Source organism: Balaenoptera acutorostrata, chromosome 16 (assembly GCF_949987535.1).
Source record: "Balaenoptera acutorostrata chromosome 16, mBalAcu1.1, whole genome shotgun sequence".
Taxonomy (NCBI): Eukaryota; Metazoa; Chordata; class Mammalia; order Artiodactyla; family Balaenopteridae; genus Balaenoptera; species Balaenoptera acutorostrata.
In genome coordinates, this window is record NC_080079.1 from 66,911,343 (window position 1) to 66,923,590 (window position 12,248).

The window sequence follows — 12,248 nt, forward strand, 5'->3', positions numbered from 1 at the left end:
CTAAACACATACTTTTCTCTAGAGTGCAAGAATGCTAATTTATTTCATGTACCAGGGTGGATTGCAGCCATTCCTAGAGACATGAGTATTTAAATTGGCAAAAACTAAACAGCAAGTACTCTGCATATAGAAGATACATTCTCAGTATCTAGTTCTTGAGTAAGGAAAAATATTTGTTAATTAGGGATCTGGATTTTAAATACAACTCACCTTCTAATAGGCAGGCATATACAATTGACTTTTCAACTACAGCCACAGCCATTATGTTTTGAGTTCAGAAGCTTTTTCTATGCATTCTGGTAAGTATGAAATATGACATAAGTAAAACTCACAAGTAATTGTGAGATATTCAGGTAAACATGTTCTGAGATCTGTCTCTGGAATGAGAGATAAAAGGGAGCAATAAGTTTTGTGCTATCTATTTCTGTGCCCTTTATCCGTCTTTTCAGATATAACTAGACAATTTCTGGTATTTTATTCCCATATGTGATAGGATAATTTTTATATGTGTGAGATGTTTCAAATTAATTGTAAATTTTTAATTTGAGTTGATGTTCATTCATTCATTAATAAACATTTGTCAAATACCTTTCATGTGCCCTCATGGAGCTTACATTCCATTGAAGAAGACAGAAAACAAACATGGTAAATAACTATAATATAAAGTATATTCGTGATAAATAGTAGTAAGAAGAAAATAAAGCAGGGAAAGAAGTATGGCATGTTGAGAGTGAAATTGTTGGATGAATTTTTAGATAGAGTGGCTAGAGGAGGTCTTACTGAAAAGTTGATTTTTGAGTAAAGACTCAAAAGAAGTGAGAGAGTGAGCCAGTCATGGATCCAGAAGAGTGTTCCAGCAATGGGTTGGCCTAGGGTAGGGATGGGATATGCCTAGATTTTTAGAGAACCAGCAAGGGGGTCCATGTTGCTGGATCACAGCGAACAAGGAGAGTAGTAAGGATGAGGTCAGAAAGATATATAGGATGGTTTGAGCAAAGCAGTGACATGATGACTTGCTAGGTGATAAGATGCCAAATTCTAGATAAATGAGGGTAAAGGTGATAGAATTTGCTGACAGACTAGATGTGAGATTTGAGAGAAAGAGAAGTAAAGGCTGACAACAAGGTTTTTTGTTTGGACAACTGGAAGAACTGCTACTGAACTGGTGAAGACTGGTAGTCGTGGTTTGAGGGGTATTATCAGGAGCTCAGGTTTTGATATGCTATGTTTGAGAAGCATATTAGAGAGCCAACTGACTTTTATGTCAGCTTTTTTGGCTCTCTTTTACCTGGTGCATTTTGAAATGCTCACCTTCCTCTCTATGAAGCAGTTCTTAACCTATGCATGCTTTTCCTTACACTTCCTATAGTAATTCTAATCTATTCCACCATTTTATTTTAGCATATTATTATTTAACAATTTCCAGAGAGCAGAGGACTTCAGAGTGGGTGCTTATTTTTACTTTGTATTTGTATTTCCTTCTAGCTCTTAGTTCAGTTCCACTGTATAAATACTTCTTGAAATCAGTATCTAAGAATACTCAAAACTTAACAAGATTATTAACCTAACTTATTTCTGTTTTCCTCAATCAGATGGATCTGATTGTTGGTCAAGGTAGGGAGCACTAACTTAACTTTCTGAAAAGCATGACAAATATGGGACATCTTACATGCATTTGCTCAAGGTCTTGCTTCCTGCTGGGGAATGTAGTTAGAAATCAGATATTTTTCAGAACAATCTGAGATACACAGCAATAAGCACTGAATGACACACTTACATGTAAGTGCTAAAAACTGTCATCAACAGCTAGGCCAGAACAGTTGGAAGAATAGTTCATAGGCAAATCTAGTTAGCCTAATTGGGAACACAATTAAAGAAGAACATTTCCATTCTAGAATGAGTATACCTTAGCTTTTTGCAGTTGTGATTTCCTTTTCCAAAATTCAAAATTTTATCTCATGGAAAAGTAAATTATCTTAAGGCAGTAACCCTCAAAGTTTTCTGATGTCTTTAAAGTGGTGATAGGTATTATTAATTCATTGGTCATTCTGTGCCAGCTCCTATACAAGGCCCAGGGAATGAAAGAATTAAGACATCATTTTGGTCCCAATAGGAACTCTTAATTCAGTGAGAGACACAGATGTATCAATGAATAAATATAGCAAATGGTAATGGTTTAATAAGTCCTAGATTAGTGCTGTGTAAGTACTATTGGAACACATGAGTGTGTCCATGGATGACAGAACATGAGAATCCAAATTGTCTTGAAGGATGAATGGACATATAGCAGGAGATATGAGGGGAGGCAGGGACATAGCTCATGCAAAGGCACCTCTAGAGCCTCATGTGATTCTGTGTGGCTGGAGAAAAGGGTGTCTGTGAGAGAAGTGGTAGAATGTAAGGCTAGAGAGAGAAGCTGGAGTCAGATCATGCTTGTCTGTAATAAACAATATGAGAGTTATTGTGTGTGAATTAACAGTCACTTGAAAATTTTAAATTGGGGAGTGAGGATCATATTTGAAGTTTAGAGAGACTCCTCTGATTGTGTTACTGACAAAATATTGTATTAGTCAAAAAGTTGTCTTTAATATTCCTCTAATTTGTTCTGTCCTCCGTGTATTCACAAGCACTTCCTCTGTTTTCTCCCTAATCATTTTCCCACTAGACTACTACTAGGAATGAGGACGAGAACAAAGGGTACTTATTGGAGAAATATTTAATGAGGAGAATAACAGATCTTACCTAGTGGTTGGGATGAGGGAATAGAAGAGTCAAGGATATTCCTTAAGCTTATTGTTAGTCAGCTGGATATTGGGGCCCTGCAGTCTGAGAATGTTGGAGGAGAAACATATTTGGGAGTGTGTGTAAGAAAAGCAATGGGTTCAATTTTGGGCATGTTTATTTTGAGATCCAAATTGAGTTATACTCCTGGAGCTCAGTAGAGAGGTCACTACCCGTCAATTTAAATTCACTATTGTCATTTAAGAAGACAGGGGAGAAATATTTAAGGAGGGAATACGGCCAATAGTTTGCTGTATAGAGAGAGGTCAAGTAAGAAAATGCTGGAAAAATGTTTCACATTAAATTAGGTAACCTCATTAATACCCTGTGAGGTAGGAATTATTATTCCCATTTTGTAGCTGAAGTAAGGTTAATTATTACAATCAAAAGCTCCTGCTATTGGAGTGTTTTTGTGTTGGAATTGTAACCCCAAAGTTCATGCTATTTTCATTATGAGACAGTCTTCCTGCCTTGGAGTTGCTCAGCGTTTGCCTCATTTCACCCTTAGCTTTAAAGTCACACCTTGTAGCAGGTTTTTCAAGCCTGTTGAATTAAACTTAAAAGCCAAAAAGTTTTTTGCTCTGGGAAAAGCTACCATTAAACTATCACTACTAAGATGCTATGTTTAGAGTTGTTATTTTATCAAAGGTAGATTAAAACAGTGAAGATGATACTTATTAATTTTACTCTTTCTTCATGTATCATTCACTTATATTTTGGGGCAAACTAAATGACCTTATGAATCACACTTTAATTTAGTGTTATAATTTTGGCCTGAGGTTATCTTATCAGTCTTATTCTGAAACTCAATTAAGGAATAAGTTTCTAATCTGAGTTGTATTAGGTGTGACAGTTATTTGTCAGGAAGATATGCCTGAAATGTGTATTTTCTTTTGGGCTACTACAGAACCGAAGGGTTTTAGGAAAGTCCTTAGACAGACTTTGTGAGAGATAATGAAGCTACTGACAATAACAAAAAAATAGTGTTGGGTAGAAAGAGTGATAAGACAGGAGCCAATCCTGGATCTTATTCATAGCTGGGCCATTAAATGAAAAAGAATAGAGAGTGCTTTCATGTAGGAAGCATTATAGCTATTTAATAAATGTTGGCTTTCTTAAAAACAATTACCACTACCACTTTTTATTAATTTAAAAAAAATAACACTTTTTGTATCTCCTCATGAGATTCTTTGTGAAAGAATGATTGGAAACATGTTAAACAGGATAAGCCACTTCATGAATGTAAGGGATTATTAACTAGGAAGTTGCATCAACATCCCTGAGTTTGGATCCCATTTATACTAAATGATGCTATTTGCTTTCTTAGATGTACCAGAATATTTGGAAAATGGTGATTTATTTCTGACAAGTGAGTCACAGAAACTTAAATAAGGAATTGTAAGGATAATGATATTTATTGATCCTTGACTAGATGGTAAAATCCAACTTAACTCCCATAGGTGTTAATTAATATATACGGGAAAAGTTTTCTGATTTATGGATATTTGAATTTTGTTAGATTAAGTGATGAAGTATACACACAAATGGAAGGAAAGCATGAAGTACAGCAACTAGATCTTATTGAAGTAGCTCATTATTTTTATGTTTTTCTGCTTATTCTTTTTCCTTTAATCATGACACATGACTCCAGATAGAATTTATTTTTTAGGTATAAATTCAAGGCAAATAATAGATGAATACATAGTATTGTATTTGTTTCAGATGGATAGAAAATGAAATGAATACAGTGTGTTTCTGAACTTTACATATACATTTTCTTAACTGACACAGTAGTCTGCATTAGAATTAAGTAATATTGCTTTCCTAGGAGGTTTCTTTGGAGGTATTAATATTCACTGTGGTGTATTACAACTACTTAAGGTATGCATTAATGGCCCAGAGTACATACTTTGGGTATATCTTGATACAATCATTATATGGTTTCTTAGTTTTCTATTTGAATTTGAAGAATTCTTTTATCTTCTCCTTTATTGAATTTGTCCTACTAACATGAACTAGAAAATGGGAAATAAATATAGAAAAGCAGTGAAGATCTCTCTCTGCTGCTTAACAATGTTTTGATTGTAAAATCTTGCATTTTTTCAATCATTTTTTTCCCCTCGGAACCTTCTTTTTATCTCTGTAGTCTACTCTTGTTTCACCATCCTATATCCCTCAGCGCAGTTAAGGCTAAGTATTCAACTTCCTAATTTATTTTGGAGAAAAACATTTAAATTAGCAGGTGTTTGCACTATTTTGTTTTCTGATAGAACATGAAGCTGCCCACTGACCAGTGATGCAGTTAGCAGGCAACATCTTGGCAGAGAGAAGATTGGGGATAGAAGCCAACCAATAATGGAATCCAAACAGCAAAGTATCAATTAGACTTTTCTCTGCATTTCTTCTTAGTCTTAAGAAAACAAAACTACTCTTTATGAGCTCCCTTCCCTCCAATACCAGAGAAGTAGGTTTGTCAGCCCCAGAAACTTCATTCTTCATTTAAACACCTGGAAGAGAAACTCAGTAATTTGCATGTAGTTCTGCTTTGTTGAGCAGAGTATCTGCTGAGCTATTCTACTTGGGCAGGGATGTAGCTTAGTAAGGAAGTTTTCTCTGATTTTTTGAAATGCAGGTTTGTTCAAGGGTATATGGAATCAATTGCTGTGAAAATCCTTTAGCTTTGCCCTTTCTGATGGCCAAGCTATCAGAGCTTTCCTTTTTTATTTTTCAAACATTTAGATTTTTTTCTTTTTTAAACAGAAGCCCTTAAATTGGTAGAAGATACTTGCAAATGGACTGCATATCCAATTTTTTCATCCTTCCCTAAATATCATGGGAAATGTAACATGACAGGTCTATAGCTTATTTATACCAGTGAATATTTGCTTGGCTTTATTAACACTTTTGTTTTGTCTGATTTTGTATAAACTTTAAAAACTGAAGTATAACATACATACATAAAAATGTACAGCTTATACACATACAGGTCAATGAATTTTCCAAGCTAAACACACCACCTCCAAGGTAACAAGCATCCAGATCAAGAAACAGAAAATTACCAAAATTCAAAAGATCCCTTATGCCCGTTTCCAGTCTCTAATCGCCCCTCAAGAATAAACACTATTCTGATTTCTAAAACTATAGATTAGTTTTGCCTGAGTTTGAACTTTATATAGATGGAATCAAGTAATATGTATTCTTTTATGTCTGGTGTTTTTCATTCCATATTTCGTATTGTAGCATGTAACTGCATTTTGTTCATTCTCACTACTTTGGGTTGTTCCTAATTTGGGGCTCTATGAAGAGTGTTCTATGAACACTTTATATGTCTTTTAATGAACATATGAAAATATTTCTGTAAGTGTGTATCTTCTCCCAGGAGTGGAATAGAGCTGGTTCGTATACGTTCATGAACATATACATATGTTTAGCTTCGGTAGGCACTGTTGGTTTTCCAAAGCAGTTATATCAATGGCTTCACTAACATTTGATGTACAGATAGGTATAATTTAATTTTACTCTTTAGCTTTCTGTGGCATTATCATGCACAAGTTTGTCTAGACTCTCTGGATTATGTATATTTTCCACACATTTGATTTCTTGGAATAATCATATCCCAAGCTTCTTATCCTTTCTGAGCATAACTTTCTCTTACTTATTTCTTAATCATTTGTCTATTTGTTTCTTCAAAAAAATGATTAAGCTCCTAATACGTGCCATGTACTACTAGATAATGGATAAAAAATAAATAAGCTATAGTGCTTTCATTCAAGGGAAGTATAATGAAGTGAGGGAGACAGCAATATGAATAGATATATTTTTAAGTGATTTCACTCAAATCTAAAAAGCTTCATCTTTGATCTGTTGTTTCTAGATTTAGTAAAGAAGTCCATTAACAACTTGTCAAATGCATTCATTATGTCTAGGTTATTAAAAAATCATGTGTATTCCAATATAAATTTCCCTTTTTTGAAGTAAAGAGACCCCATATTTTTAACTCCCTCATACAGAAGTCATCCTGTCTTCCAAATTGCTTTTTTAAAAAACATTTCTTTAATTCTTTTTTTTAAAGTATAGTGACCATAATTATCCACAGTACTTTGGGTCCTAAACTCTAGGGTGTGCATGTGTTTTTGCTTGCTTCTTTGGTTTTTTGAGAGTTCAGTATCTTCTGATGTCCTTCTTGGTAATTTACAATACATATTTAGCTTCTTGGTCTAGCACACAAAATTTTCAGGTTTATATCTTCAAGAAACAACTTATGATGACTCCTAGGTTCTTCTCCTTATTGTAACATTCATCCTGGGTGAAGGCCCTGTAACCTGCACACACATGACTTTAGCTCCCAGCTATGAGCTAGTGATTCACAGATCTCTATTTCTAGCTCACTTCTAGATCCATGTATAGTATATTTTAATTTGGATATTATGCTGGCATCTCACATTTCGCAGATGACAAAAAGTACTTTACCTTTCTCTTCCAAATGCATTATTCTTTCTGTATTCTCCATCTTGGTGAATGAATCACGATGTGCACAATGGCAAAAACAAATTTCTAGATGCTTCTAGGTACCTCCACCCCCTTCCATATAAGTATCACAGAGTCTTACTGTTTTTGCCTCCTAAATATTTCTGGATCCATCCTACTACAGCCTAGCAATGGTGTTCAGCATTCAGGCCCTCATTGTCTTTTACCTGGATTATTGCCTGGTCTCCCTGACTGAAATTGCATTCTGTCTAATCACTAAATGGTCACTGATAGAGCAATCTTTGAAAATACACATCGAAGCTTGTTGTTCTCGCAGCTCTTTAGCATGGCATCTGCCTGCGTTTCTAGCTGGATTCATCACCATTCCTGCTTAGCGTCCCTATACTTGTAGTGCCACCTGCAGTAGCATGCATACTCCTTGCTCTGTTATGCCTCAGGCCTTTGCACATACTGTTTTCTTTTTTCTTTTTTTGGCAGATGTCCTTTATTTATTTATTTTTTTAACATCTTTATTGGAGTATAATTGCTTTACAATGGTGTGTTAGTTTCTGCTGTATAACAAAGTGAATCAGCTATACATATACATATATCCCCATATCTCCTTCTTCTTGCATCTCCCTCCCACCCTCCCTATCCCACCCCTCTAGGTGGTCACAAAACACCGAGCTGATCTCCCTGTGCTATGCGGCTGCTTCCCACTAGCTATTTATTTTACATTTGGTAGTATATATAAGTCCATGCCACTCTCTCACTTCGTCCCAGCTTACCGTTCCCCCTCCCTGTGTCCTCAAGTCCATTCTCTATGTCTGCGTTTTTATTGCTGTCCTGCCCCTACGTTCTTCAGAACCTTTTTTTTTTTTTTTTAGAGTCCATATATATGTGTTAGCATACAGTATTTGTTTTTCTCTTTCTGACTTACTTCACTCTGTATGACAGATTCTAGGTCCATCCACCTCACTACAAATAACTCAATTTCATTTCTTTTTATGGCTGAGTAATATTCCATTGTATATATGTGCCACATCTTCTTTATCCATTCATCCAATGATGGACACTTCAGTTGCTTCCATGTCCTGGCTATGAACAGTGGGTAGACAGCTACTTCTAATTGTCCTCCCTACATCTTGTAAAAAAGTTAATTACCCCCAAATCCTGCATGAAGTAGCAGACAGCCTTTATTTTCAGAAAGGAAGGAGCTAAAAATATAGTAGTGCTGCCATTTATTAACCTCGGGTAACATTATCCGAAGGTAGCAGAGTCTTGTGAATAAGTCATGGGATTTGCAATCAGAAGACTTAGGTTTACATCTCAGTTCTTTTATCAGCCTTTTAATCTCCTTAGACTAAATACTCATTTAGTTAAAATGGGGCTAAGAACACCAGCCTTACTGCCTCAAAGGGTGTTGTGATGATCAGTGAGATACTATCCAGAAGCACTTTATAAACTATAAGTCATTATACAACACAAGTCCTCACATCCTAGTGTAGTAGCAAATAAGAGAAATCCTTCCCATGCAGGAAAGAGTATAACATAGCTGTTAGGATCATGGCTTAGCAGTTGCACTGACTTGGGTTACAGTGCAAGAAATGCCACCATTTAGCTTTGTCAGTTGGATCATGAACTCAGTCTCTCTAGACATCAGTTTTCTCATCTTTAAAAAGGAGAATAATATGTATCATGAGTTTTTATAAGGATTACATGAGATATTGTATGTGGAATGCATAAGTTATTGTTAAGTTCCCTTGAATTAGTTTTCTTTAAAATAAACTTTTTATTTATATTAATAATTTTAGATTTCTAGAAAAGTTGCAAAGATAGTACAGAAATTTCCCATCTACTTTTCTTCTGATTTCCTTCATTGTTAATGTCTTACATTAGCCACAATGAACAAACATTGATGCATTACTATTAACTAAACTCTGGGCTTTTTTTGGAATTCATCAGTTTTCCCATTAATGTCTTTTTTCTGTTCCAGGATCTGATCCAGGGTTCTATGCTGCATTTAGCTGTCATGTCTCCCCAGTTTCCTCTGGTCTGTGACAGTTTATCAGTCTCTTTGTTTTTTTGTGACCTTAACAGTCTTGAGAAATACAGTACAGGTATCATGTAGGATTTTCCCCAGTCTGGTTTTGTTGGTTGTTTTTCTCATGATTAGACTGAGACTGTGGGCTTTTGGAGAGAATTCCAGACAGATGAAGTACTCGTCTTGTCACAGCATATCAAGGAGCACCCGATATCCATGTGACATCACTGATGATGTTAACATTCATCTCTTGGTTAAGGGAGTACTTGCCAGGGTTTTTCAATGTATATTGAGCTAGTTTTAACCAGCTATCACTTATATAGGACTTTCTTTTTCCTCTCCTCCCACTGTTTGAAATGCTTTTCGTTTAAATTTATTGCAAATGTCATCTCTGAGGCAATATCTTCTCTGACCACCCAAGCCAAAGAGCTTCTCTTCTCAAGTCAGTCAGTGTTGTGTTTTCTCGATAGCAGTTTTCAGTACCTGAAATTGTCTTGTGTATTTGTTTTACCTAGTTTATCTGTTTTTCTTTAGGCCCCCTCCCCCTCAAACAAGAACATAAGCTTCAGGAGAACAAGGTCCTTGTAGGATTGTTCACTTCTGTGCACTTGACATCTAAGCACAAGGGCTAGCATATACTAAATGCTCAATAACTATTTGTTTGAATAAATGTCAAAGAAAGAAAAATCCAGGATTAACTTATTAGCAAGTATTTCTGAAAATGAGTGGAAGATAGCTGAATGGTGGGAAGTTTAATTTAGTATTCTTAACTTAATTGGTTTAGTTTTAACAAAAAGGTTAAATGCAATCATCACCACCTATGCAAATAAGTAATCAGCATCCTTGTAATTCAAGCTGTCTTATAATTCACTTCATAATGTGAAAGCCAAAGTATTTTTCTGACTTATAAGTATATGACTGACAAATGTAAGCGTTACTCAGTTATCACACATCTGTACCATTGTGACCTTTATTTGCTATGGCTTAGCTTTCCTATTACAGAAATTTTAACAGAATCAGGAGGAGTATAGAAATAATTTATGCCCTTTATTTTAACTTATAGTTATGAATTCCTAGTATCTATTATCTTTTCATTTATATTGGCAGAAAAATGGAGCTTCTTGGCATAAATCTTTCTTCCATAACCTCTCTTTTTATTTCTTTCCTCAGGACCTAAAATCTCCAAATCAGAGGGATGAAATTGCAGGTGCCCGGGCCTCATTGAAGGAGAACTCCCCCATACTGCATTCAATTTGTTCAGCTTGTTTGGAACATTCTGATGTCGCTTCCCTCAAAGCCAGCAAGGACACAGTTTGTGAAGAAATTCAGAACGCCCTCAATGTAATTTCAAATGCTTCACAAGGCATCCAGAATGTGTTAGTCCCACCAGAACCTCAGGCAGCAACCCTGGGAAGTGCTCTTGATGAGCTTGAGGTAAGTTGAGAGAAAATTAAAATGTGATTTGATGTACCAATAAGAAAATTAGTAGATGTGTGTTCTCAGATCCTTGGGTTGGAGTTCAGAGTATGAGTAAATAAAAATCCAGTGACCTAATCAGTCTCTATCATTGTCTGTGTTTTCCAAAGAATTGATTAGCAGGACAATATTCTATCAGTAGACTTCTGATTCGTTTACATCTCTGCCAAGGAAGCCAATGCATTTAAATTGGGATTGTTAATTAGATTGAAATGATGACTTTATTTTACATAGATAAACTTATGAAATGTAGGATTTATTCATTCCACAAATACTTATTATTGGTGCTGTTCTTTATGCTTGGGATATAATTGAGTGCTGCTCTCTTGAACTCCTCACATTTGAGTTTGGACTAGGGTGGCTAGTGAATATTAAGGCTAAATTTTGTAAGCGGAACCAACTGGATTTGACAGAATGGTTGTGGGGTGTGAGAGAAAGGGAAGAGTCATGGCTGGTGTTGCAGGTTAGCTCCTCTAGAAGCACACACTGGACAGAATTTGGGATACAAGGTGTTATTAGGAATTAACATGTGTTAAGGAAGAGGAAGGGAGCAGGACTGAGCAGAGGAAGAAGTCTCCCTGTGAGCCAGACCCACAAAGCCACCAATGAGCAGGGAGCCCTGGAGAGAGTGTTAACCTCAGGAAATAACCAGGCCTCTTTCAATCACTGGAAGCAGGTCACCCTACCCTGGGAAGGGTCTTACCTCCAGGCATGGGGGCTGGGGATAAGCCCGCTGCAGCTGCTGCAGACCCTGAAGGAACTGACAGCTGGGGGGCCATCTGCTGGCCTCACCCTCCACAGGTAGGCAACAAGTCCTACCTGGAAGGGGGATATGGGCAGTAAACCTCTGTGTCTACCACAGATAATTACAAGGTTTTGTTGTTGTTGTTGTTTGTTTTTTGGCTTGAGCAACTGGATGGATTAAGTTTTTATCAACTATGATGGGGAAGACTGTGGGTGAAGCCATTTTTGAGAGGAAGATCAGCAACTCAATTTTCAACAGGTTGAGTTGAGAGATTTGTTAGACATTCCAGTATGATGTCAAAGATCATTGGTTATCCAAGTCAGATAAGTACTTGCTTAATGGAAGACAACATGGTGTAATGCTTAAAGATAAGGGATCAGGAGCCCAGATGCCTGAGTTCCTATCCCAGCTCTGACAGATACTGCCCATGTGACCTTAAGAAAGCTATTTTATTGAACTCTCAGTTTTCTCACCTATAAATTGAGGATAATAATAGGACCTGTATCTTAGTGTTGCCTGCATCAGTGAATTAATAATACATGTAAAAATGCTAATAGCAGTCACTGGCACATAATAAGTGTTCAATAAATCTTAGCTTTCATTATTAGTTGTGGAGGTGACTATTTGGCAGAAGATTCCTCCATAATCAAGAAATCAACACAATTAAAATTACTAAAGTTTAACTGATAACTTAAAAAAAACACATAACCTATAATTCCTATATGTTCTTAGCAT

At 36.1% G+C, this 12,248-nt stretch overlaps 1 protein-coding gene across 3 annotated transcripts in view; it reads left to right on the forward strand.

The window, feature by feature from the left end:
- CTNNA3 (catenin alpha 3) overlaps positions 1-12,248 on the forward strand; it is a 1,789,299-nt gene that overhangs the window by 460,044 nt on the left and 1,317,007 nt on the right. For all 3 annotated transcript variants that reach the window (XM_007167816.2, XM_007167818.2, XM_007167817.2), the window contains one exon: positions 10,463-10,726. In XM_007167816.2, coding sequence (XP_007167878.2) covers positions 10,463-10,726 — 264 coding nt within the window. The remainder of the gene's footprint in view (positions 1-10,462; positions 10,727-12,248) is intronic.